The following is a 23,701-nucleotide window of genomic DNA, read 5'->3' as shown; positions in this document are numbered from 1 at the left end:
GTCAATGCCTAATTTTTACACGAACATAATACTTTTTTAAATTTATAGATTAACATAATATCGAGAGAAATGTTGGAATCGCTAATAGTTTTTATCAATGAGTATACATATTATATATTTTTTTAATTTTATTTTCTCGATTTATTTAGGAAGAATTATGTCATACAGATTTTTGCGTATAATTTATTAAGTGATTTTGAATCGATTTTAAGCGGAATCAAGTGAATAAAATTATAACTCTTGCAAGATGTAATATAAAAGTTATCTAACTCGAACATTACTATTAGACAACGATAAAACCACACTTTATTTTATTTTTAAGTCGAATAAACTATTACTATTAAAATTTGGCAAAATTGGATAACTTTGGATGAAGACTTAATTTTAATTTAGTATTAAAAGTTATCTATAATAATTAAAATAATATATATTATTATAATAATTCACTCTAAATGGAAAAAATAAGATGGATAACCTAATATTGAAAATTGAAAGTAACTAATTACCATCCAAGTTATTATTTTATTATTAGTAAGTAATAATTAAATAAATATGTTGCTAAATTCATCATATAACCCTAATTAAAAATGAGCAAAAATATATCATTATTGATAATAACGCTTAAATAAAAATAAAATAGTTTATAAAAAATTACAATAAATTAATAAAAATCTCTTGAACTAAAAAAAAAAAACTGTTAGGTTAATTAATTAAAAAAAAATTATATTTTTAAATATCCAAACGTTAAATATAAATAAAAACGTAGTATTTTTTATTATTAATTTAGGCTTTAATGTATAGCAGCCTTGGCGGGTGACCTACCCACGGTTTGACGTGGATACAAGAACAAATCAACGTGGCATCTTAAAAATCCAATAAGCGTTCGCCACGTATACAAACTACGTGGCGCAACACGGTTAAATATAATATAACGTGCCGGGTACATCCTGGAAAAAAAAAAAAAAAAAAAAAAAAAAAAANTCCTGATTTGTTCGTTCATATAGACATAAATCTGGAGAACTCGTCTCCATTTTTCTGCTCCAGCTCAATTCCGCCTCCCAGATCTCTCACTCAGTAATGGTACTTTCTTTGTGTTTTTTTCTCTCTGAATCATTCTTCTTCTTTGATCTTGATTCTTTCCCCTCTAGGGTTCTCTATTTTGAGATTTGATCTATAGATTTCTGTTTTTTTTTTCCTCATGAATTTGGCTCTGTTCCTTGTTGGTGTTTTGTTTGCGGATCTGACGTAATTGGCATTGTCGATTTATGATTGATTTGATCGGTTTTGTAGACGACATCGCGGCGTCTTGCGGATCGGAAGGTGGAGAGGTTCGAGAAGAACATTTTGAAGAGAGGGGCCGTGCCCGAGACTACTACAAAGAAGGGAAAGGACTATCCTGTTGGTCCTCTTCTTCTTGGATTCTTCGTCTTTGTCGTCATTGGATCATGTGAGTATTTTCTTGGTCCGCGTTCCAGATTCTGAATGATAGTTTCATCTGCTTATGCTTATGTTTTGACCTATTCTGGATTTCTATTATATGGCTCAAGTTTCTGTGCGGTTGTTAATCTATCATCATATATTTACCTTAATCTATCTAAAAAGAACATGATATCTAGAGGTCCTCTCTTCAAATTCTCATGAAGACCCAAAATGAAAGGTTGAGAATACATGTAATTATATACATGCCATAGATTTAATGAAACTGTAATATTTGTTTATAAGGTGTGTAGAAAGAATCATGGTAGCTAGTAATTCGTCCATCTTGAGCTTAGAATGAGTCCAAAATTGTCCAGGATTCAATTCTATTCGTACTTTTGTTGTTCAAAGATGGCCCGAGAACACAATTTTCATTTAAGATCATGAATGATTATGTTGAGGCCTTCTTAGCTAGTAATCCGTCCATCTTGAGCTTAGAATGAGTCCAAAATTGTCCAGGATTCAATTCTATTCATACTTTTGTGGTTCAAAGATGGCCCCAGAACACAATTTTCATTGAAGATCATGAATGATTATATTGTTGAGGCCTTCTTGCAGTAGAAGTGGTTTTTGGTTGTGCGTCTGTGGGCTGATGTTTTGTTCCATTGTTGAATCTTGCAGCACTGTTTCAGATAATCCGGACGGCAACAGGTGGAGGAATGGCATGATGAGAGCATCTTCAGTTCTGAGTGGGGTAGCAGAAGAGGCAGGACATGAGGTTAGGCTAGAACTTGATGAGTTATTTGTTCTGTGTCTGTGCTACCCTGTAGGAGAAGTTTGGTAGTGTAGAGGGTAAAGAAGAGCATGGCCATTTATGGTCATCTTGTGAAGTACTTATTAAGAAAGTAAGCTAAATAAAATAACAGTGCGTTCACACACAAGTGCTATGCTATCATCCTATACATCTAATTCGTCCATTGTTGTTCTTCCTTCATGTCTTGATGATGATGATGATGATATCCAACTCTAAGGTGCACTTGTTTCTACATGTGGGTTTGGTAAAAAGGATGCTTTTTTCAGTGGAAGTTTCTTCTTTTATAAGCACTTATGGTAGAAGAAACTCGAACACCAAAGTACTTTCCCTTTTGTGACCCTATTTAGAGCACTTGTTTATATTTAGAATCCATATAAGAAGGAAGGGTATGTGTGGAATTTTTAAGTTAATTTTAAAATTCATAGAATAGTGATACAAAGGACTAGATGTGATGTCATCATTGCTGAAGTTTTCATATAAAGGGTAAGATTTTGAAATCTAGAAGGTAATGAAAAGTAATTTTAATTTTGCAATTCTAAGGGTAAAAATGTAATATTTTGAACTTTAGGGATCAAATAGAAAAAATTGTAATGTTCTACGTTTGGAGATCATCCCATCTTTAGCATATGGCGTTTTCATTCTTTGATTTTCAATCTTTTATGGCTTCTTCACTTTTGAGATTCAATTTTTCACTTATTAATTTAGTTGTTAGTTGATGTGATAGTCCCACCTTGGTTGGGGAGGAGAACAAAACACTGTTTTTTTATTTATAAGGGTGTGGAAACCTTTTGCTAGCAGACTGTTTTAAAGCTTTGAGGGGAAGCCCGAAAGGGAAAGCTCTTTTAAAGCTTTGAGGGGAAGCCCGAAAGGGAAAGCTCTTTTAAAGCTTTGAGGGGAAGCCCGAAAGGGAAAGCTCTTTTAAAGCTTTGAGGGGAAGCCCGAAAGGGAAAGCTCTTTTAAAGCTTTGAGGGGAAGCCCGAAAGGGAAAGCTCTTTTAAAGCTTTGAGGGGAAGCCCGAAAGGGAAAGCTCTTTTAAAGCTTTGAGGGGAAGCCCGAAAGGGAAAGCTCTTTTAAAGCTTTGAGGGGAAGCCCGAAAGGGAAAGCTCTTTTAAAGCTTTGAGGGGAAGCCCGAAAGGGAAAGCTCTTTTAAAGCTTTGAGGGGAAGCCCGAAAGGGAAAGCTCTTTTAAAGCTTTGAGGGGAAGCCCGAAAGGGAAAGCTCTTTTAAAGCTTTGAGGGGAAGCCCGAAAGGGAAAGCTCTTTTAAAGCTTTGAGGGGAAGCCCGAAAGGGAAAGCTCTTTTAAAGCTTTGAGGGGAAGCCCGAAAGGGAAAGCCCTTTTAAAGCTTTGAGGGGAAGCCCGAAAGGGAAAGCCCTTTTAAAGCTTTGAGGGGAAGCCCGAAAGGGAAAGCCCAAAGAAGATAATATCTGCTTGCAGTAGATCTGGACCCAAAGAAGACAATATCTACTTGAAGTGGATCTGGGTCGTTACCGTTTATAAGACAGTTGGAATTTTAAGTTTTTAGACCAAAATTTATCATATAATAGAAAATTGAATAAACAATATATTCTTTAAGGATAAGTTATACAAATTTATTCTTATGCTTAAATTTTGAATTCTTATCTTTGAATTTTGAATTTTATTCTATGCTCGATAACTTTGAAATTAATCTAAAAAATATCTTTAAACTAAAATAAATTATTAAAACGGATAAAAATTAGATTACATAATATATTACAACTATATAGAAAATTAAAATTCATTTTTTAAAAATATCGTTAAAATAATCCATTCATACATTTGAATGGAAAATTAAAATTCATTTTTTTAAAAATATCGTTAAAATAATCCATTCATACATTTGAATGGAAAATTAAAATTCATTTTTTAAAAATATCGTTAAAATAATCCATTCATACATTTGAATGGAAAAGTGATAGCCCCAACATCCCATTTGAATCTATCTAAATCTATCTTTGAATTAAAAATTATTTTTAAAATTCAAGAAACGAGAAGATTATCAAACATGGAAACTAAATAATTATCATAAGTTGTTTCCATCGAATTCAAATTATGTATACCTTTTGGCAATATGGTTAGTGAGAGTAAGAGTAATCTCAATTCAAGAAACGAGAAGATGATTATCAAACATAGAAACTAAATAATTATCGTGAGTTTTCTCCTTCGAATTCAAATTATGTATACCTTTGGCAATATGGTTAGTGAGAGTAATCTCGATGCAACTCCCAACTCGCTCTGTGTGCGGAGAAAAAGATGGATAGCCAAGGAGAAGCTTGGTGGAAGAGAAAAGGAAAAAAAGTGGAACATGAGAGATAAGAGGGTGTGATATTAGCCAAGGAGACTGCCTGCAAGTACCAAATATTAGCCAAGCTGATTTGATTAGTAGTTCTATATATGCAGGCAAGTCATCCTTGGCTACAACACCACCCTCTTCATTCCCATGCACCGCCACTCTTCCCATAACAAAAAAAAACACACCTCCTGGCCCCTACTGCTACATCAAACTCCACACACAACCTCAATTTATAGACCGACCCAACTGCGAGGCCATGGAGGAGGGTTTTGATACTCATTTTCAAAGTGGGCTATCAACACAAATAGTGCGATCCGCACTTGTCGACCTCCCATTACTTCCCTTTGCCCAATTCAACTACTTCTTCAACCTCACCCTTTGGCTTTTGCTTTTGTGGACTGACTCAGACTGCTCATAGCTTGGTGCAACTTTGTGTACTAAGATCATCCTTTTTTGTGAAAGAAAAGTTTTGTGTAACTAAAAGTGGAAACTGATCTGTGTGAATGCTCTACTTGCTTCTACATGTGCAAGCTATGTCAGTGTCAATGTAGCTTAGCTTTTGGGTGAGCCTAGGACTCACTTCTACTAATACTACTTATATTGCCAATATAATTGTGGTTTCAACTTCCCCCAATCATTCCCACTTAATAGTGTTTTCGGCCGAACTTAAGTATTTCATGGTTGGATTGGATTGAACCCAGTTGTTCGGATTGAACAAAATGCAACTCGAACAAGATGTTAACAAATGGCAACCAATCATTACTACAATCTATTATGTTATGAGGAACAATAATGTACTTGGAAGCTAAGTCTACAAGAAATTCACCAGTAATCCTTGCATGAACAGCTACCAGCTTCAAAACAATGAAATCTATTTGAATCTCTCACAGTTATTTTTCTCTCTGTGATCTTCGAAATAAACTTAATTGCATTATGACAATCTACACAAGTTCTTAGATTCTTGAAAATCTTGATTGGCGTACCTGTAGGGGTTGAAATGATTCCAAATGCAACTGCAAGTTTCTCGCTGTGGTAAGAAAGGTTTTGTTCTTTCTGCTCCAATTCCACATCGTGTAGTACAAAGTTCGTATCAGGTACATAGCCAACTTCCTTCATTCTCTTTGAGAGCTCGGCCAAATACTCGAGTATTTCCTTCGACTTCGGATGCGAGTTATCCCCGACAGTGAATGCGTGAACCTCTCTCTTGATCTCAATCCAACTCAAACCAGGCTTCTTCACTATTCCCCTGTTCTCCATGGCCTTTCTGATCTTTGCTTCTTCAGCCCACTTCCCAGCAGTGGCATATATATTGGCTAGGGTAATATAAGTGGCTGGATTCTCAGGCTCTATTTCAAATAAAGATTTTGCTGCTCTTTCTGCTAGTTCAAGGTTTCCATGTATTCTACAGCCACCAAGTAAAGAAGCCCATAAAAACTTATCTGGCTTCATAGGCATTTTGTTAATTAAGCTCTCGGCTTCTGTAAACCGGCCAGCACGGGCCAATAAGTCGATTATACAAGCATAGTGATCAGCAGTATGTGACAAACCATGTTTTTCCTTGATGGAGTGAAAATACTCAAGTCCCTTATCGACTAACCCAGCATGAGTACAAGCAGACAAAACTCCAACAAAAGTAATATGATCTGGCTTAGTGCCTGATTTAAGTAGCAATTCAAAGAAATGGAGGGCCTCATCATGTCGACCGTTTTGTGCATGACCAACAATTAACGAAGTCCATGAAACCAAATCGGGTCGGGGCATTCCTTCGAACACACTCTTGGCATTCTCGATGTTCCCACACTTGGAATACATATGAACAAGAGCGCTTGCTGCAAATGAAAATGGATTGAATCCTACACGAATCATGAAGGCATGAATTTGCTTACCCAAATCCTCGGCTGCGTGATCAGCACAAGCATTCAAGACACCAGCAAATGTGAACTCATTCGGTTTGATTTTCGAACTCATTAAGCGTCTAAATAAAGCAAATCCCTCTTCTCTCCTCCCATCTTCGAGGTACCTACCAATCATCGTTGTCCATGAAACAACATCTTTTTCCACCATTTTGTCAAAAATGTATCTAGCTTCCTCTATACTTCCACATTTCCCATACATATCCAATAGGGAGCTCCAAACTACCTCATCTGAATCCAACCCCATTCTCATAATATGACCATGCATCTCCTTTCCCATTTGTAAACTTGGAATAGCTGCTGAGGCAGCCACTGCACTAGATACAGTAAACTTGTTGGATTTTGAGTTCTCATGCTTTTGCATCAATCTATACAACTCTAACGCCTCTTCAGGACGGTTATGTCGAACACAACCATTAATAATTGCGGTCCAAGAAAAGCTATCTCTCTCAGGCATTTTGTCAAACAAATTTCTAGCCTTATCAAAATGCCCCCCTTGGACATAACCAGAAATCATGGTATTCCAGGAACACAAATCCCTTGCGACCATTTCATCAAATACTTTCTGGGCATCCACCAAACTCCCACATTTAGCATACATATCAAGCAAACGATTTGAAATGTAAATTCCAGGTATGAACCCAGAGGCTTTGATGTGGGCATGGACTTGTTTACCTTCTTCAAGAGCTCGTTGTTGAAGACAAAATTGTAATAAAGTCGAGTATATGGAAGCATACGGTTTCTCTATGTGATAGAGCAATTGAACCGCCTCTCTTAAACATCTTTTCTCACAGAGAATGTCTATAGCCTCTTTGAACTTCTTGTCATTACAAAGACGGTTTATATTGGCATCTTTCCCATCAAACAAGATAAACTTCTTCCCTACATGGGTTTGAGCAGTTAAATCTCTAGCTAAGATTCTTCGAGATAAATGTCGAACAACTTTTAGGAGCAGAAATGTCATAGCTTATAGAGTAATTGATGAAAGCCCGAAAACAGAAGAACTATTTCATATCCTCAAGCTTGAAAAAACATACAGTGATAATTTAGCACCCGGAATCTTTTTTCATACCGCCTTTACACTGCAACCAAAGAAATAAGAAACAGAATGAAAAATAAAACAATTCCAACCAATCTTCGGCTAAACATTAAAATCCAATTTCATCAAATACACATCAAAATCCAACCATTTCCTCGAAGTAGAATCAACAAGAAGACAAACCTTGGACAGAATCGGATACTGATCTCTCTAAACTCTCATATTTATTTAGCCCACACAAGCTCTCCAAAACTAATCCTTCGAGTCACATCGACCCCTGACCAGTTGAGCCAGGGCCTTAGAGAGAATGAGAGAACGGGAGACTAGACGTTCACCAGTCGCTCGCTGGATCTTCGTGCACGCCACAAGAGAGAACGGGAGACAAGACCGCCGGCCGGAGCTGTTGCAAGTGGCCAGCGATGAAGGAATCCGATGGGGGCGGCTGCTTCATGTGAGGGAGAGGGAGATAGAAGGAGAGGTTTTTGCCAAAATTTCCAACAAAACTGAATTTAACATTTTAAATTTGAAAAAAAAAAAAAGTAAAATAAGATTTAAATATTTTAAAAGTTTAATTAAAAAAAAAAAAGAGGATTGTATTTTATATTTTAATCTTTTTAATTTAATTTTTTACTTTTCCGTTATAATTTTTATTTTTCCGAGAAAAGACTTAGAAAATGCTCGAACTAAAACCAAATCACTGTCGACGTCAGTGACTACTTACGATACTCGACGTATGTCGATCTAACATAACCTCTCCTCTCCAAAATGTGACATTCCAGGCGAATACAAATGATCGTGTTCTTCGTGTTTTTATGAACAAAAGATACATAAGGTCATAATGGAGGAACGATAGCTAGAGTTTTGTGTTTGAGAAACTCATTCTATTAAAATCGAAAATCGATAACCACCACTATAATTCTTTTGAGTGTTATGGTTGGACAAAATAATATCCGTCGTCAAATTCATGGTCTTATAAGGCTGAATTAATCGAAGAAACGAAGAAACTTTACAACCTCAACAAATACTTAATTTTATTCGAGGAAAACAGTGGAAACGCTCAACGAGTGCCAATTCAAGATATCATGGTAGTAAGTACTTTTGGAAACGCTAATAAAGCACTTCAGAATTGTCTCATCAAATGTTACAGCTCATGCCCACTGCTAGCATATATTGTCCACTTTAGCTCGTTACATATCACTATCAGCCTCACGGTTTTAAAACGTGTACTAGGGAGAAGTTTCCACACTTTTATAAGAAATGTTTCGTTTCCCTCTTTAGCTATGAAAATCGAGACGGGAAAATATGGAATGCGACAAACAATCTTCGACGATAGATTAAGGTAAAAAAGGGATGTCCCAAACCCAAACCCAAGAACAGCTCCAAACCTTGAGTTTCTTATTACAAATCAGTATTTCTGCAACACAAAACCATATTAATAGTAATAAATACACTCAATTATCATTAGAAACACATGAAGAACAAGAAGATGGGTTAATCAAATCACACAAATCTGTTAAATGGTTTCCTTCTAACTCCAGTTGGTAGCGAAGCAAAGCTGAAGTTCCCGACCGATCGTAAAGATTGGTTGTCGTCTAACGTTGTATGATCCTTTGGTGACGACATCAAACCTCTGTTCCTAAACGATCCAGCACCTTGACTCATCGGAAACGACTGCCTCCTGCTAGATGATTTGCTTGTTGGCGTACCTGGAAACCTCTCCCTTGGGTTACTACGAGCTCGTACTTTCGATTTGGTCGAAACTGTGGGAGTCATGTAGTGTGGTGCCATGTATGGAGGGCAGCTTACAAGGCTGTCATCATCCTTTAACCTCATATCGAAAGGAGACAAAGCTCGGTTGCCTCGTGATCTCGAATCGTTGGACATGTTTGACCTTGCTGTTTGAGGGGTTCTCAATCGACGTGGTGACCGTGCTGGCTTTGCATTTGAGAATGCTGTTGATTTTGTTGACTTTGGTGTCGGAATATCTCTACCATCTAAGCCGAAACTGTACCGTGGGCTTGACTTCTGCTCCGGCTGAGGAGTTAACGATCTCGGTAGAGGATGCTTCGGAGAAGCTCCGGTAGGTAATGGACCTTCTAACCATTTCAACCACCTTGGAGCTCCCATAGAACAAGTATCCATTTGAGCATCCTGCCCCAACCTTGGAGTGGTTCTCTGCAAGTTTCGAACACAAAACATACATATTTCGAACAACGAGTTACCACAATGTAGACTACGATCAAATCTCGAAGCAGGGATACCTGGTGGGATTGGGAGTATGCATATGCCCTCGCTCGTTCTCGTTTAATGGCCGCTTCGACCTTCCTCTGTAATCGAGCGTCTTTTTCCTCCTTTGTTATCGAGCTTTCATCCCAACCATCATGATTACCTCCCTCAGACTATGCAGAATTTCACAACCATAAGCATTACAGACAAAAGATTGAGAAAACAGTTCAACACTAAAATGAGCTCTAATATATTCATTCATACTAGACACAAGAAACCTCAAAAGGAACTAGAACACGTACCGCATTGAAGGTACTGTGAACGTCTTTATCATTGGGATTATCCTGGGGTTGCCTCTGGCTATCAAGCATTTCGATCCGTCGTGATTGTATCTGAGATTGCACCCGAACCAATAGTTGCATCTGTTTCTTTGCATTCAGTGTCTGGCGCCTCACGTTATTCCCTCGTACAACGCCTAGAAGTCGCTCTTGACCCTTCAACGCTCTTAAGCTTTTCCTTGCCTGAAAAAGTATAGCAGTTCATTGCAAATTTTGAAGTTCATATCACTGGTCTTACTGATTTTCTATCAATGCAGATCCCTGGTCTTACCACATAACCTCTGTAGGCTGCTTGGATCTTAATAGCCGAAGAGAAATGGCTCGTCCCGGTTGGTTCTGGAATGTAGCTGACTGCCTCGTGATGACTGACGGCTGTTGGGATTTGGCTGACTTCCTCGTGATGATGGACGACTGTTGGAATGTGGCTGACTTCCTCGTGATGATTGACGACGGTTGATGAACAAGCTCGAGATGGAGAAGAAGCCTGAGGGGAAGCTGATTGAGGAGGAGGTATAGAGGGTGGTGTAGTAGATGGTGGTTCAGGAATAGGAGGCTGGAATGCTACTCTTTGTTGGTCCCTCTCATATTCGCTAAAGATTTTCTCAATACTGCTTGGCTTTCTAAAGATAGGAATGAAGGAACTGGACCCTCCTTTCCCATCTCCCTTCCTTTCATTGCTGCTATTATTCTCACGATCCTGCTGTTTGTGATCAAAATCAATGCCGAGAAAGAACACGGTTGCGTGCACAAAACAAATTACGTAAACATAACATAACAAAGTTCATCAGCTTTCATTGTAACAGCTCAAGATCGGTTGGGGAGGAGAACGAAACATTCTTTATAAGGGTATGGAAACCTCTCCCTAGCATACGTATTACAGAGGGGAAGTCCAAAAGGAAAAGCCTCGTGGGCTTGAGCCATTACAAATGGTATCAGAGCCAGACAACGAGTGATGTGCCAGTGAGGAGGCTAAGCCTCAAAGGGGTGGACACGGGGTGGTGTGCCAGCAAGGACACTGACCTCAAAGGGGGTGGACATGAGGTGGTGTGCCAGCAAGGACACTGACCTCAAAGGGGGTGGACACAAGGTGGTGTGTCAACAAGAACACTGACGCCAAAGAGGGTGGCACGAGGTAGTGTGCCAGCAAGGACACTGGCCCCAAAGGGGGTGGACACGTGGTGGTGTGCCAGAAAGGACACTGGCCCCGAATGGGGTGGACACGAGGTGGGGTGCCAGAAAGGACATTGGCCCCGAATGGGGTGGACACGAGGTGGTGTGTCGGAAAGGACACTGGTCCCAAATGAGGTGGACACGAGGTGGTGTGCCAGTGAGGATGCTAGGTCTCGAAAGGGGTGGATTGTGAGATCCCACATCGATTGGAGAAGGGAACAAGTGCCAGCGAGGACACTTGGCCTCGTAGGGGGGCGGATTGTGAAATCTCACATTGGTTGGGGAGGAGAACAAAGCATTCTTTACAAGGGTGTGGAGACCTCTCCCTAGCAAACGCGTTTTAAGAACCTTGAGGGGAAGCCCAAAGAGGACAATATCTGCTAGCGGTGACGGTTACAATCATATTCATAATAAGTCAAGAAACAACTTACCTCTCCTGAATGACAAGTGAAAAACCTCTTTATAATAGAAAACCAACTCCCTTGCTTTCCCATCTTCCCTGCATTAATTTCTCACCCTGAAAGAGAAGGAAATGGAAGATTCAGCTTCAGTACAGCCATTTTTACAGTATCTATAACCAGTTATAAACTAATTCTTCTACTAATCGCTTGCCCAACATCGATCAAACAAGAACAAATACAAGTAAAACCATGCACATCAAAACTCCTACCAAAAACAGATGTTCTTCAGTGATGAGTAGCAAAATAAACCATATGGGCATAAATCAGTATCAAGCTGATCACCAACCCAGAAAAGTAGAAACAAAAATCCCTACAAGGGTTCCACCCAAACTCCCTGATCGATATCATACCTACTAAGAACACTACTCCGGGGTACCTTACATCCTTCAATCAGATAACAACAAGCACAAGGACAAGCAATAAACAAAAACAGATAACATTTCACAGCGAAACAAAGCCATAGGTTACAAGAATTAGCAGCATCAAGTCCACATCCAACACAGAACATAAACAAATTTTAACCAAACCCCAATTTCCAAGAGAGAAAAAGGGGAAAAGGGATTAATCTGAACAAGTTAAGCATGAACAACAACGAAGAACACCAACCACTAAAAACCCAAAAAAGCTTAACCAAAAAAAACAGTACCCAGAATGATTCCTGTGAGAGATCTTCGAAAGTCGCCCTTCCAAAAAGCTGTAAACAACAACCAAAAGGGAAAAAAAAAAAAGAAAAAACAGAGACAAGGGTTGTCTCTATTTCAACTTGGGAGGCTTCTTCCTCAGCTATATGCTGGATTGTTGGAAGAAAAACCTTGTTGGGGACAGCCCCTTTCTCGTTTTCCTCTCATAGAACTCTGGTTTCCTCAAGATATGTATGTGAAGAAGAAGAAGAAGATGATGATGATGATGAAAAAGGGAGAGAAAGGGGGGAAAATGGGTGCCAAATTTCTTAATGGTTGAACCAACTTTAACTTTATAGTGGGTGTGGGGCGGGGGAAGGGGAGACTGGGTTAACAACTCAACAGCACATCAAACGTGTTGCCGTGCGTTTGCTTGCCTGCTTGTTGCCGGCTTGCTTGCTCAACGGTTGAATTGTGAAGATAGGCATCCTATAAAGGAATTGTGGACTCTTCTTCCCTTTCTTTTTTGTTTCCATTATCACTTTTCTTCTTTACAAAATATCTTTCCCTTTCTTTTATTTTCACCCCAAATTACATTTTTAGTTTCCCCAACGGTTTGATCCTTGATCACTATGGTAAATTTCGTCCCTTCACTATCTTCTATGAGGAGGATCCTCTTCTTTTATTTTAGATTTAGAACGTGTACTTCCGTGATTTGAAACGGAGGAGAGAACTCATAGGCTCATCTCCTTCGTTGGAAAGGGACCAACCTCGACGATGACGACCTCAAGTTCTTCGACACACCGTGTCTTTGGTTTTTTTTTAATATAAAGTACATTAATTAATTTAATTTATCATTAAAATAATAGGATGATATTATAAAATATTAAATAAATAGAAGATGGATATACATTATAGAAGAAAAATTGGTAAATATTATTTTTTTAACTAAAATAAAAATAATTTTATAGTCTAAGTGAAGGGTTACATTTATATTTTATTAATAAATTATTAAAAGTCAAAATTAGTCATCATCAATCACACTAATTCGATTATTGTCGTGCAGGCAATATTTAAGTCAATAACATAAATTCTTCTTTAAAAAAACATGTTTTCTTAAAATAATAATAATAATAAATTTAAAAATATTTGGCTAATTTCTTAAAATTTTATTTGCATGACATTAAAGTATACGTAATTGTGATGTAATTGTGATGTAACAGCCCAGATCCACCGCTAGTAAATATTATCTTCTTTGGGCTTCTCCTTTCGGATTTCCCCTCAAGGCTTTAAAACGCGTCTGCTAGGGGAAGGTTTCCACACCTTTATAAATGGTGTTTTGTTCTCCTCTTCAACCAAGGTGAGATATCACAATTCTAATGGTATCAGAGCCAGACACCAGACGTGTCAGCCTTCTCGCTGTTTCTTGAAGGGGGTAGACACGTAGCGGTGTGCCAGTAAAGACACTGGGCTCGAAGAGGGGTGGATTTGGTGGCGGTCCCACATTGATTGGAGGAAGGAAAGAGTGCCAGCGAGGACGCTGGGCCCCGAAGGGGGTGGATTGTGATGTCCCACATTGGTTGGGAGGAGAACAAAACACCATTTATAAGGGTGTGGAAACCTTCCCCTTATAAAGAACAAAACACCTTGAGGGGAAGCGTGAGAGTGAAAGTCCAAGCAGAACAACCATCCATTAATGAGAGAGTCATAATTTCTTTATTTTAGAAAAAAGTGTTTTAATTCCAATTAATTCAAACGAGTTTAATTTAATATCCTAATAATTATATCTTAAAAATAAAAAAAGAAAAAAAAAAAAAAAGCAAAATTTTGTGGGATTAAATGAAGAGGGAAGAATATGATGGAAAATTTCATCCCTAATTTTTAGTATCTTAAATAATATTAAATATAATTTAAGGTTTTTTTTTTTTACAAAGTTGACTTTTCTTCACTTTATAAAAAAATTTAAAACACAGTCAAATTTAATAATTAAATAATTATTGAAAACTAATAACCAATTTTGACTGGAGTTTTTAAGACCCTTTTTAAAATTATTATGACAGGAACTTTTAATTTTCTAATTTCTAGGTTTCAAAATAAAAAATTAATAAAATTTTATTATAATTTAATCTTTAAATTTCTTTACCCAAAATTTTAAAATAAAAATAAATATTAATATTAATATTTACTTATTTACAAATTGGGCAGAATTTTGACATTTTGATGAAATTAAGGAAATTTCGAAACATAAGTAAAAATTATAATGATGACATTTTCTTTAATGAAAAAAATAACTCGAATGACAAAAATGTCATGTCATTGACACGTGGCTGTACAGAGGAATGCTATGCCAATTTTATTAAAAATTAAAGAAAATGTCAAAACCCAAAAAATAAATTAATTAGTTTTAGAAAAATATTCAAATGTGAGAAAATTATTTAATTATAAACGAGAGGGCATCTGCTTTTTAATTTTTAATTTTTTAATTTTTGGTGTCCAATTGATTAAGTTTAAAATATTAAAACCCAAGAGATAATAAATTTTTTTTAATGGTCAAAACAATAAACTAAAATCACGATGAGATTGAGTCTTAACGATATGAAATTATGATTAAAAAATCTTTAAAAATATTCTTTATAATCATTTACCTAATAGAGAAATATGATAAATTACCAATGATATGAAAATAATAATAAATAAATACAAAATATTTATCTATAATAAAATAGTAAATATGATATTTATGGAAGTCAAATATCTAGATATTTGTCTATAATAAACGGTCGAATATGATACATACAGTAAACCATAATTTAAGGCTAAATATCTTTAACAACCGCTCTAAACAACTTGTCAAATGGACAATATCAATTAATTAATATATAATTGTTAAAGTATAGTTTTAATTATCTATTTATTTTTTTTGTAAGGGACCCTACATAAAGTTTATTTAAAAAAAAAATAATAAATAAATAAAAAGAAATTATTTTAATGTTGATAAATAAAATAAATTTATAAATAACATAAAATACATAAAGCTTTTCATTATTAGGAATCAAAATTAAAAAAATAAAAATAAAGAGAAGAAAAAGAAGAAAAAAAAAAGTGTGCATTGATTCCTTCCATTAGCTGTAATAATTATATGAATTTAATTTAGTGATGAAAAATTAGGCATTCATTGGCTTTTGTACAAAAGCACCCTCCCCTCTTGACCCACAATTTTTTAGCTTAATCAAAAAATTAATGGAAATAATTGGAATTATGAGGGCAATTTAGTAAATAGCCATTTCATTTGGAATCTCCAACAACTCATTCATATGATCAGTCTTTCATCTTCTTTTTCTTAATAAAACAATTTTTTTGTAAAGAAAAAAAAAGAATTATTTAATATATCTTACGACATTGTGGGTTGTAAACTTTTTTACCTGACTTAACTGTTCGAGTTATATATTTTCAATTCAAACAGCTCTCGTTAAATCATGAGTCCAATCCAATCCAACCATAAAATTTTGTGTTAGGTTGTATAGGTTGTTCGAGTCATTTATTTAAATATATTTCTATATCCCAAAAAAAATATAAAATCATCATATTTATTGTCACATAGAGATGAGAATCCCCATTGAAAAAAGAAAATAAAGGAATGCAAAGAGATTTCTTTATTGACTTTTACTTTTCTTTAATGACTGCAAAAGTGAAGAAGGAATCCTCTTTCAAACCTTTATTATTTGGTTTCTACTCTTCTCTCATTATCTATTCCACGACGAGTTTTCACATCACGACATCGTTTGTTAATGATTTTCCTTGAGAAACCCTTCTCGACCGATGAACGGGATGAGGACGAATGCGGGGCTATGGCTTTTACTGACACTACATCCTTATATTAGCAGAAACTCTCCCAACGATGATCTACTTATACCATTGTTCACAATTATTTTTCTCGTTGGAAAAGGTTTTTCCCATGTCCTTTTTGCAGTCATTAAAGAAAAGTAAATGTCAATAAGGAAAAATTTGCTTTACTCGTTGAACTTGTAGACATAATAGACATCATAATGTTAAACTCGCAAATCAATGTCATATCTAAAAGCAAAAACATTACTGGTATTGTTTATCTTCTTCTTCCAAAATTACCTTGAAGTTGTTATCAACGAACACCAGCCTCGGCGACCCGTCTTTTCTCTCGAGCTACTAGCATTTCATAATCCTGTAATATGCAATACATGGCATCGATATGAATGCATATGATCAATATTTTTTTTTCTTCCTTTTCTTCTTGTTAATGAAAAATAATCACGAGTTACAAGGAGACTATAATAGAAAAACTTTCATAGTTACAAAAGTCAGAGTAGCACTTTGATTAGAGGCCAGGTACTAAGTACATTCACCAAGAGATGGTCAGAATTCTAGTAGTTATCATTTGTTTCCTATGTAACCACTATTTGGAACTACGACCCTCCACAATAGTATGATATTTTATCCACTTTAAGCATAAACTCTCGTGACTTTGCTTTTAGTTATACCAATAGAGATAGTATTCCTTACTTAATAATCCTATGATCAACCCCTTAATTAGCCGATGTGGGACTCCTCTCCCAACAATCCTCCACAATCCTCATTTTGAGCAAAGTATATTATAGAGCCTCCCTTGAGGCCTATGGAGCCTTCGAACAACCTCCCCTCCATCGAGACTCGACTTTTTCTTTGGAGCCCTCGAACAAAGTACACCCTTTGTTCGACACTTGAGTCACTTTTGACTACACCTTTGAGGCTCGCAACTTATTTGTTCGACATTTGAGGATTCTATTGACATAACTAAATTAAGGGTATGACTTTGATACCAGATTGTTGAACATAACTCTTTGTGGGAAACACTCACACTTTTTATTAACACCAATTGAGAAGAGATTACAAGACACTCTGTAGAAACTACTGCACTATGTGCTTTGTATTTCTTGAGATGAAAACCTAAGTAGGGTGGAGGGGTCAGTCAATCTGTTCCTAAGATATCTATATCTTTTTCCAATAACTAGGTATAAAATACCAAGATCATTTTCTTAAAATATCTAGATATTTTTATTCCTAAAATATATAAATCATTTTACTAAAATAAATATACAATGGACGGATACAATTATTGAACTTGACCCTATCAGGCTAGTGATGACAAGGTTCAACGTCCTTTCGTAGTTATAAGCGCTTTGTCTTTGACCCACCAAACCTGAAAACACTTCCAAAACAGTCCACAATGTCCTTTTGACGATAGATATTGCAGCCAAAAATCTATAAACTTTCAGACTTTCCACATCCTTACAACACAAATAATGGAAGGATTTCTTTTCCGAATTCTACCTTGAGTATGAACACTTGTAGCTAAAATGGCTAGAAAATACACTCTAGGGAAAGGACACACGATTCGGATGTTTAGGAGGTACGTCTTTCCCAATGGAAGGTAAGTTCATTTGTCTACGTAGTAATTCGACCATACACGTATTCATCTTCCTAAGCTTCAACAATGCAGGTAAAACTAACATCAAGTATACGTATCCTACATTTACGTGTACGTTTCCCTATATAACAAGGTGATCAGGGAAATTACCTTCACAATAGCCTGTGCGCAAAACTTTCCCGAAAGAACAGCACCTTCCATGGAAGCTAAATACTTCTGTTTCGTGTAGTCACCAGCTAAATAAAATCCCTCGATAGGAGATCGTTGTAAGGGGCGACAGGGTTCACAGTCGGGAACAGTCTTATAAACAGACCTGTAACCAATATCAAATTAAGGAGTCATAAATATATCGAATTTATTCTAGAAAAGACTAAACAGACTCTTAAGTTACTGATTCTATGTTTACCTTGGGGTTTTAACAACGTGGTACTTCATAATCTTAGCTTTGCTCTGATCAGCAGAAATTTCATCAGGAAATAGTTTAGCTAGTTCCATCATTGTGGCATCAATAATTTCCGAGTCGCTCCGGGAAATCCACTCTTCTGCAGGTGCAAAGACTAGTTCCAACATGGACTGGTTTGGGTTGTAATATTCCTGTATCAGAAAAGCAAAGGGAATATTACCGCTGAGAATACTAAACTGCCAGAGGCGAGGATAGAAAAAGCTCCGAAAGATGCGGTCAATTAGAAAGGAATCAGCAACAAGTTGATCTAAACAAGTTGATCAACTGTTGTGGTTGTTGTTTTAGTGTAATGGTCCAAGCCCACCGCTAGCAGATATTGTTCTCTTTGGGCTTTCCCTTCCGGGCTTTCCCTTCCGGGCTTCCCCTCAAGATTTTAAAACGCATCTGCTAGGGAGAGGTTTTCACACCCTTATAAAGAATGCTTCGTTCCCCTCTCCAACCGATGTGGGATCTCACAATCCACTCCCCTTCAGGGCCACGCATCCTCGCTGGCACTCGTTCCCCTCTCCAATCGACGTGAGATCTCACAATCCACCCCGCTTCAGGGCCTAATATCCTTACTGGCACACCGCCCGATGTCCACCCTCCTTCAGAGCTTAGTGTCCTCGTTGGCACATCGCCCAGTGCCCAACACATCCGCTAGTAAATATTGTTTTTTTTAGGCTTTCCTTTCGTTCTCCTCGCCTACTGACGTAGGATCTCACACTAAGTGTGCTTTAGAGTTAGAGCTTTTTCCTTTCCATTTTTTATCAATGGGAAGCTGTTTCTTGTTTTAAAAAAAGGTTCTTACAGCACAAACCAAATTTGATAACTTTTTGTAATTCCTTTATCAAAAGATGAAAGTAAGGGAAATATCTAACCTGAACCGAACTATCGAAAACCGATATATTGATATGCATAGAATAAAGGAATAGCATATATCTTGCTTGAATGACAAAAATAATCTGCAAGTATTTACATAGTTGCAACCATACCTTACATGTAACCGACATGTCAGCATAAACACTAAGAAGCGGACTCCTGCATTCAGGTAATGAAATAGAATATACTTAGTTTCAAGTGTAAAACCAATAGAAGTATCTGATTTCATGTAATCTTAATAAACAAAGAACCTGCTAAAAAGTAAGTGATCATATGTATTCTTCAGTTTCCGGTCAAACCTGCAAAGAAAAACAATATCACCAAATTACTGATAATATAAAAGCACATGTCCCATGTTTATATATCTTAACACTCATAAATTAATCGCCACGGAGAACGATTAGGGCATCCCAGTTAAAGCTCTCGTCATCTTATAAATCTTTAACGAACTCAAATTCCTTAACGAACTTGGAACTGTTCGAGACTTGAGCATGGGCAATCAACATAGGGAACTAGCTTGCTTCCGCTGGTGGCGGTGGGAGAGCTTACTGTACAAGATCAGATGTCATAATAATCTTGGAAAGCTAGTCCATTTAGATTTTTCGTAGTCATTCGAGTCATGATCTAGCATATCCTACCATATGTGGACATTGATAACTGGAACTCCAACTAATTTGTCCAGCTTTTTGAAGTACGGGATCTCTTTCCAGTCATTAGGTAGAAGAAGCTTCAGGATATCGACTGCGCAGGATAGATGCATATCATTTTAAGTGAAATGAAAAGATATAATATAATTATGCATATAAGATTTCACCAAATATTATGTTACTTACCAGGAGTGGCAAATACATAAGCATCTCCTTCAATGACACTCCCATCGTTTAACAAGAACCTCTTCACTGTTCCATCATTGTTTAACTCAATTTTTTGTATCCTTGAATTAAGCCGTACTTCACCACCCAATGACTGAATATGCTCGACAATCGGCTCACAAAGTCTCTCAGGTGGATTTCCATCTAAGAAAGCCATCTTTGAGCCATGCTTCTCCTGCAGGAGTTACAAGTAAGAGAATTAGTGAGGCTCAGATCATAAGTAAAATTCACAATTCAATTCTCGACGAGTTGCCACGATTTCAATGACAGCCAGCATGAGCACTACTGAAACAGTTGTAGAGGTATTAAGATACTAACTAATTCATCAAATTTGTTTTGAAACCAAATAGTTAGGAAAAATACATAACGGTACGACAAAACGTCGTAGAGGGAGCGGAAACTGAAATAATTGAACTGTTTAGATCATCCATTTATCTAATTCATGTGATTAATTGATAAAGTTCGCACCAAAGAAGCATATGAAGGTTTCGAATTAGCTCATCTGAAGGCTTCGTCTTGGCATTCCTATTCAAGCTGTTCATGGGGTTTTCACTGGAGTGCCTTTATATTTCCTTTTTTTAATTTTTTTTTTTTGATTTATGAGAAGAAGAAGATGAAGAANCTCGAGTTTATATCTTTGAGTATTAGTCTCTTTTCATTACATCGTTCAAAAACTTGATAAGGGAGTGAAAATTTATACCAGTAAAGGTGTGATCATTTACACCAATGAAGAGCATTAAAGAGAACCAATTCCATAAAGCTATCAAAAGAAATCAATTCAATAGTCTTATTGCGCAAAGAACTAATCATACCTGAAGAAATCGATTCAAAGCAATCAAAATGCATTGCATAGAAAGTTCATCGGGGTTAATGAAGTTTAGAGCCTTTGACATGGCAATAAACACCTCAGTTGTTACACGATCAGGTACTCCCTGGAAAACAGAAAAAATAAATGTCAACACAGTTAGTAAATACTCTAAATAGCTAACAAATGAAAAGTTTTCTCCCGCAATATTTTTCTGGCTATATTTGTAAATTTTGGTCAACAGCCTAATTCACTTCTGGCGCCCTGTTTTTGTTGATGATGGAAAGATCTAAAGCTAGATTCTATCTTTGAACTTTATCCCACTGTAAAATCGACATTATCAGAACCCTTGTTTGCAATTTTCTCTTCATAATCTATCACGTGTAATGAGGTCATGGAGACCGGAGTACTTGTTCATTAAGCATAAGTGTAAGATCCCATATCGGTTGGGGAGGAGAATGAAGCATCGTTTATAAGAGTGTGGAAACCTCTCTCTAGCAAACGCATTTTAAAACCTCGAGGGGAAGCCCAGAAGGGAATGTTAAAAAATGACAATATCTACTGGCAGTGGGCTTGGGCTGCTACAAATGGTATCAGAGCCAGACACCGGGCGATGTGCCAGCAAGGAGGCTGAGCCCCGAAGGGGGGTAGATTGGGGGTCCCACATCAATTGGAGAAGGGAACGAGTGTGAACGAGGACGCTGAGCCCCGAAAGAGGTGGATTGTGAGATCTCACATTGGTTGGGGAGGAGAACGAAGCATCCTTTATAAGGGTGTGGAAACCTCTCCCTAACAGACGCGTTTTAAAACCTCGAGGGAAGCTAGCTACCATAATCTAAAATTCAGCTTTTGGAGATTCCCATTGGCAATTGTATCACCTAGAATCTGAAAGTTTCTTTCAGTGTGTGCTGCTCAGAGATTCAATAAAATAGTATGGCATGCTAATCATACCCGACTTCTCATCCACTCTTGCACAGTTAAATTATCTTGAGCCTCAACATATGATTGCCCACCAAGCATTGCCGGCAGGAGCCCAATCGCAAATTTAATTTTCTCTGGCCAAGTAAGCATCTCGTTGTTCCTTAAAATGGCCCATATCCCTGTCATCAATTCTCAAAGTTTTAGGAAACCTGAATTACTGGTAACATAAAATATTTCCAGAGACCAAAGGAAACAAAATGATGATTTATCAAATAAAGAAATGCATACAACCAGCTTCATCGGCAGACTGTGCGACTCACATTCAGAACGCACAGGGCGTTACATCAATTCAGCACAAGATGATATGACATTCATTGTCAAAGAGAGAGAAGGAATTTCGCAAAACGACCCCAAGTAACCATTATAGCTCTAAGGCATATACTTATTCAAGAACTTTGTGAGGTAAATTATCAAACAAATCTAAAAATAGTTCCAACAGACCAACTAGCTAGCTGAGTGAACCACGCTACAGTACATGTTATAAGAAGTTTCATCATTGCAAATCATGATTAGTCCTCTTTGGGCTTTCCCTTTCAGGCTTCCCCTCAAGGTTTTTAAAACGCGTCTGCTAGGGAGAGGTTTCCACACCCTTACAAAGAATGATTCGTTCCCTCTCCAACCGATGTGGGATCTCACAATCCACCCCCTAGACCCAGCGTCCTCACTGACACTCGTTCCTCTCTCCAATTGATGTGAGATCTCACAATACACCCCCCCTTCGGTGCCTAACTTCCTTGTTGGCACACTGCCCGATGTCCACCCCCTTCAGGGCTCAACGTCCTCGTTGACACATCATCCGGTGTCTGGCTCTGATACCATTTGTAACAGCCCAAACCCACCGCTAGCAGATATTGTCCTCTTTGGATTTTCCCTTTCGGGGTTTACCTCAAGGTTTTTAAAACGCGTATGCTAGGGAGAGGTTTTCACACCTTTATAAAAAATGTTTTGTTCCCCTCTCCAACCGATGTGGGATCTCACACCCTCTCAGCGGCATAAAGCTTATTTCAGCACATTCGTACAATGTGTGCAGTCTTACCATTTATGGGTGCAGGAAGTACATCAGGGAAATCAAATCGACTGAACTCCCCCGGCTTGTTTGGCATAGCAAATATCATTGAATGTTCCTTCCACTGCAATCGGTCATTGATTCCAAGCTCTCCAAACAAGTTCTGCACATTGGGATAAGCCCCAACTTTTAAGCAAGAATAAACAAAGAAAAGGTCAGAAATTAGCATCTCATGCAAACGAGATATAACATATCTAAAGGTCTATAAATAGCTGGATGTATAACTTCTTTGAATAGGAAAATTTCCGGTTGTATCATTGACATTAGTTTTTTATCAGGTACAAGACAGTTTTAGAAATAGAAATGGCAATTATGGTAATATATTCATTTACATACATGTGGAGAATACTACAGATTATCAAACATAATGATCGAAGGCTAACCTCATATCTGAGCTCTTCAAAAAAGAAAGGACTAGGAAGCTTCGTCATGCAACAGTTTTGATGATGGTAGAAAAAAGGTTTTGAAAACCAAACTGAACTATAAGAATAGTTCGGGAATCAAAAGAAAACAAGGCTAGTTTCTAACATCAACTGATCATAGCACTAGAAATATTGATTATCTGGATAATACTTACAAAATATGTGCAGGCCAGTCTCGTACCAGTCTCCGTCGTTATCTTTCCAAGCAGCTACCTACGAAGAAAGAGTGAACAAAATTTAATAGGAAAAATCATAATTCCTTACGACCTATGAAAACAACCAAGTATGGTTTAAAAGTTATTGTTTGTAACGGCCCAAGCCCACCGCTAACAAATATTGCCCTCTTTGGGCTTTCCCTTTCGAGCTTCCCTTCAAGGTTTTTAAAACGCGTATGCTAGGGAGAGGTTTCTACAACCTTATAAAGAATGCTTCGTTCCCCTCTCCAACCGATGTGGGACCTCACAATCCACTCTCCCCCCCCCC

The 23,701-nt window shown here is 37.3% G+C and overlaps 4 protein-coding genes across 7 annotated transcripts in view; 1 reads left to right on the top strand and 3 right to left on the bottom strand.

The window, feature by feature from the left end:
• The first annotated feature begins 957 nt into the window (after nt 1–957).
• Nucleotides 958–2,405, top strand: LOC111789822 (stress-associated endoplasmic reticulum protein 2-like). The gene is made up of 3 exons (XM_023670523.1): nt 958–1,080; nt 1,291–1,447; nt 2,098–2,405. The coding sequence occupies exons 1-3, from the start codon at nt 1,078–1,080 to the stop codon at nt 2,142–2,144; spliced, it is 207 nt and encodes a 68-aa protein (XP_023526291.1). The 5' UTR covers nt 958–1,077; the 3' UTR covers nt 2,145–2,405.
• Nucleotides 2,406–5,279: 2,874 nt separating this feature from the next.
• Nucleotides 5,280–7,972, bottom strand: LOC111789801 (pentatricopeptide repeat-containing protein At4g37170-like). The gene is made up of 2 exons (XM_023670496.1): nt 7,677–7,972; nt 5,280–7,536 (listed from the first exon to the last, which is right to left on the bottom strand). The coding sequence occupies exon 2, from the start codon at nt 7,416–7,418 to the stop codon at nt 5,364–5,366; it is 2,055 nt and encodes a 684-aa protein (XP_023526264.1). The 5' UTR covers nt 7,419–7,536; nt 7,677–7,972; the 3' UTR covers nt 5,280–5,363.
• Nucleotides 7,973–8,857: 885 nt separating this feature from the next.
• Nucleotides 8,858–12,778, bottom strand: LOC111791299 (protein IQ-DOMAIN 14-like). Of its 2 annotated transcripts, none has more exons than XM_023672585.1 (6): nt 12,335–12,778; nt 11,659–11,744; nt 10,329–10,757; nt 10,022–10,240; nt 9,755–9,892; nt 8,858–9,668 (listed from the first exon to the last, which is right to left on the bottom strand). In XM_023672585.1, exons 2-6 carry the CDS (start codon nt 11,719–11,721, stop codon nt 8,994–8,996), a joined length of 1,524 nt encoding a protein of 507 aa, XP_023528353.1. In that variant the 5' UTR covers nt 11,722–11,744; nt 12,335–12,778; the 3' UTR covers nt 8,858–8,993. The 2 variants fall into 2 exon arrangements, with proteins under 2 accessions (XP_023528353.1, XP_023528354.1); XM_023672586.1 differs by having other exon boundaries at nt 10,329–10,754; nt 12,335–12,777.
• Nucleotides 12,779–15,879: 3,101 nt separating this feature from the next.
• Nucleotides 15,880–23,701, bottom strand: part of LOC111790786 (15-cis-phytoene desaturase, chloroplastic/chromoplastic-like) — a 10,032-nt gene continuing 2,210 nt past the window's right edge. For all 3 annotated transcript variants that reach the window (XM_023671845.1, XM_023671844.1, XM_023671843.1), the window contains 11 exons: nt 23,374–23,431; nt 22,767–22,922; nt 21,701–21,849; nt 20,757–20,876; nt 19,906–20,119; nt 19,711–19,813; nt 19,324–19,371; nt 19,186–19,231; nt 18,155–18,342; nt 17,899–18,061; nt 15,880–16,506 (listed from right to left, as the gene is read on the bottom strand). In XM_023671845.1, coding sequence (XP_023527613.1) covers nt 16,447–16,506; nt 17,899–18,061; nt 18,155–18,342; nt 19,186–19,231; nt 19,324–19,371; nt 19,711–19,813; nt 19,906–20,119; nt 20,757–20,876; nt 21,701–21,849; nt 22,767–22,922; nt 23,374–23,431 — 1,305 coding nt within the window. In that variant the 3' untranslated portion in view covers nt 15,880–16,446. The remainder of the gene's footprint in view (nt 16,507–17,898; nt 18,062–18,154; nt 18,343–19,185; nt 19,232–19,323; nt 19,372–19,710; nt 19,814–19,905; nt 20,120–20,756; nt 20,877–21,700; nt 21,850–22,766; nt 22,923–23,373; nt 23,432–23,701) is intronic.

Source organism: Cucurbita pepo, chromosome LG03 (assembly GCF_002806865.2).
Source record: "Cucurbita pepo subsp. pepo cultivar mu-cu-16 chromosome LG03, ASM280686v2, whole genome shotgun sequence".
Taxonomy (NCBI): Eukaryota; Viridiplantae; Streptophyta; class Magnoliopsida; order Cucurbitales; family Cucurbitaceae; genus Cucurbita; species Cucurbita pepo.
This window is presented reverse-complemented; position numbering and strand designations above follow the sequence as displayed.